This window comes from Carlito syrichta, unplaced genomic scaffold (genome assembly GCF_000164805.1).
Source record: "Carlito syrichta isolate Samal-C Ts95f unplaced genomic scaffold, Tarsius_syrichta-2.0.1 Scaffold308195, whole genome shotgun sequence".
NCBI lineage: Eukaryota > Metazoa > Chordata > Mammalia > Primates > Tarsiidae > Carlito > Carlito syrichta.
In genome coordinates, this window is record NW_007252291.1 from 15,306 (window position 1) to 17,980 (window position 2,675).

Sequence of the window (2,675 nt, forward strand, 5' to 3'; positions counted from 1 at the left end):
CAGTCTGGGCGACAGAGTGAGACTTCAACTCAAAAAAAAAAAAAAAAGAAAGAAAGAAAGATAGGCAATAAAGAGAAATTAAATGGGAGGGGGCGATTTGGAGGGGTATGGGTGAAACTAGATTGCATGTGAGTTGAAAATTGTTGAAGCTGGGTCAAGGACACATGGGGAGCTGGGTGTAGTGGCTCACACCTGTAATGCCAGCATTTTGGGAGGCTGAGGTTAGAGGATTGCTTGAGGCCAGGAGTTCAAGACCAGCCTGGGCAACATAGTGAGACCCCATCTTTACAAAAATAAAATTAGCCAGGTGTGGTGGCACATGACTGTAGTCCCAGCTACTTGGGAGGCTGAGGCAGGAGGATGGCTTGAGCTCAGGAGGTCAAGGCTGCTGTGAGCCATGATCACATCATTGCATTCCAGCCTGGGTGACAGAGGGAGGCCCTGACTCAAAAAAAAAAAGATACATGGGGACTCATTATTCTGTATGCATTTTTTAAAAATTCCAAGATGAAAAGCTTAGAGACCCTGTGATATCACGGCTTACCCTAGGCCTCACCAGATGGAAGACACCTCGTGGTCCCGCAGCAGATTGCAAGCCAGACTTCTCTGAGGTGGGGAGGTCCTGGTGGCCTAGAGAAGAGGCCTTCTGGGGACTTTCAGCTGGCTTCTAGGACAGTCCCTGGCCCCCCTGAATGGGGTGGAGGGGGCGGATCAGAGGGAGAACTGGCTGTAGCATTCCCACTAAGGAAGGCAGGCCTCGGTGGGCCTGGGATGCAGGTGCAGTCAGTGCTACCTCAAGGCAGACAAGGGTATGAGTGGGCAGTTCCAAAAATAGCTGGGAGGCAGCAGGGGGAGGGAAGGGAGTCACATGGAGAGGCTCGGGGTGAGGCCTGGGCGGCGGCCTGGGCGGCTGCCCGGGCTCTAACACCTCTGCCTGCCCCTCTGGACCCTCTCTCTGCCTCCACAGCCATTCCTGCTCCTGTCTGCCGTCCGCCGCCCCTGAGAGGCAAAAATGTCAAGGTGATTCTGGGACAGACGCCGCCTTGCCTGAGTGGATGCTGACTCTGGAATTCGGTGACCCTCCAGGGACGGGCGGACAGTCAGGTGGTGAGAAGGAGAGGAGGGGACAAGGACTAAGTAACCTGCTTACCTACCCCCATCTGCAGGCCAACAGCCTCGCCCTTAGGCAGGACCTGGGGCAGGTCATAGGGGTGCTTGCCCCGGGCGTTGGTTGTGAGGCCTGGAGGCCTCCCTGGGGCCACTTACTGGAGATGTGGCCTTGAGTGAGTCTTGAGGCCCTGGAGGAATGAATACTTTCACAGGCACTGAGGATTGGGAACATTCACGGATCCCTGTCTCCTTGGGGCACCTGGAGAGACTGCCCCTCTGCCCGCCCAGAATGGAAGGCCCTGGGAGAGAAGGGAGCCCCAGCCCGATGCCGGAATGAGAGGGAAGTGGTGCCCAGTTAAGTTGCACTGGGCCAACTCCCTACATGCATTCAACTCCTCAGCAGCATGGGGAAGTTTTAGGCCTCTGTGCCTCAGTGTTATCGTCTGTAAAATGGGAACGGTGAGCCCACCCACTTCGTGGAACTGCCATGGGAAGGGAACAAGTCACTGTATGTAGAGGCATGCGAAACCCTCAGCCTACACCAGCAGGCAGGACTCGCTGGCATCATCCCCGGCACACAGGCTCCTCGGGCAGAGCTTGCACCTCCACATCCTCAGTGCCCGACACCCAGTAGATGCCCGAGAATGTGTGCTGCACTTGTCATGCTGTGGGTTCCTCACAGTGATGTCAGGAGCAAGCCCTGTTCTCCCTAGTTTGTCGTCATGGAAACAGACCTAGAGAGGGCAAGTGGCTCACTCAAGGCCACATCTCCAGTAAGTGGCCCCAGGGAGGCCTCCAGGCCTCCAAGCCTGTGCTTAGCTTAGCCTGACTCCATGGGCCCAAGAAGGCACCGCCTCCACTCACCTGTAGAGACAGGTCCTGTCTAGGGTTTGCTCCCCTCAGGCCCACATGCCCAGGCGCCTGGTCTGGGATGAGGGCTGGGTTGGGTGAACGGCACCGTGCTTTGCTATTAAGAAAGCTGTCACCCAGCCCACTCCATCGCGAGGGGCCAAGCCCCGTGCCAGGCCCAGGAGAACAAAGATAATAAGACCCCAGTCTTGGAGGAGCTTGGAGCACCTATACCACCCCAGGGTGCTGTGTGGGTGGCTCACAGGGGCTAAGAGGACACGCAGCTTGGGTAGGCGAAGGAAGGAAGTCAGAAAGTCTTCATCAGGGAAGGACAGCAGCACGGGCGGCTAGAAGTTCACAGCTTGGATGAAGGCGGGTTGGAACTTCTGGGCAGAGCGACTGGCTTGGGCCAAGGCGTGGAGACTTAAGAGAGCCTACTAAGCTGGGGGGAGCATCGTCAGGTTGCGCATGGGTCTGGGGTCATGGAGGAGGCAGATGAAGGGATTCTAGACAAGAGGGCCAGGGCCAGGAAGGGCCAGGAAGCCACCAACCCAGGATGAGCGGGGGACTCATGGCAATGGGACTTAAGAGAGGACTGAGGCTGGTGGTTTAGAAAACACACTGTGGCCCCCAGGGGGGGACGACGGAGGGACGCTGTGTGGGAGGAGCGTGTCCACCCCAGATTCAGAGCCAGCTCTGGGCAGGGAGGCCCCACT

The 2,675-nt window shown here is 57.3% G+C and overlaps 1 protein-coding gene across 1 annotated transcript in view; it reads left to right on the forward strand.

Annotated features, from left to right (window-relative positions):
* Positions 1–967: 967 nt before the first annotated feature.
* Positions 968–2,675, forward strand: part of SGCA (sarcoglycan alpha) — a gene marked incomplete at its 5' end in the record, with an annotated part of 11,358 nt that continues 9,650 nt past the window's right edge. The window contains one exon of the mRNA XM_021716141.1: positions 968–1,107. Within this exon, the coding sequence (XP_021571816.1) occupies positions 968–1,107 (140 nt within the window). The remainder of the gene's footprint in view (positions 1,108–2,675) is intronic.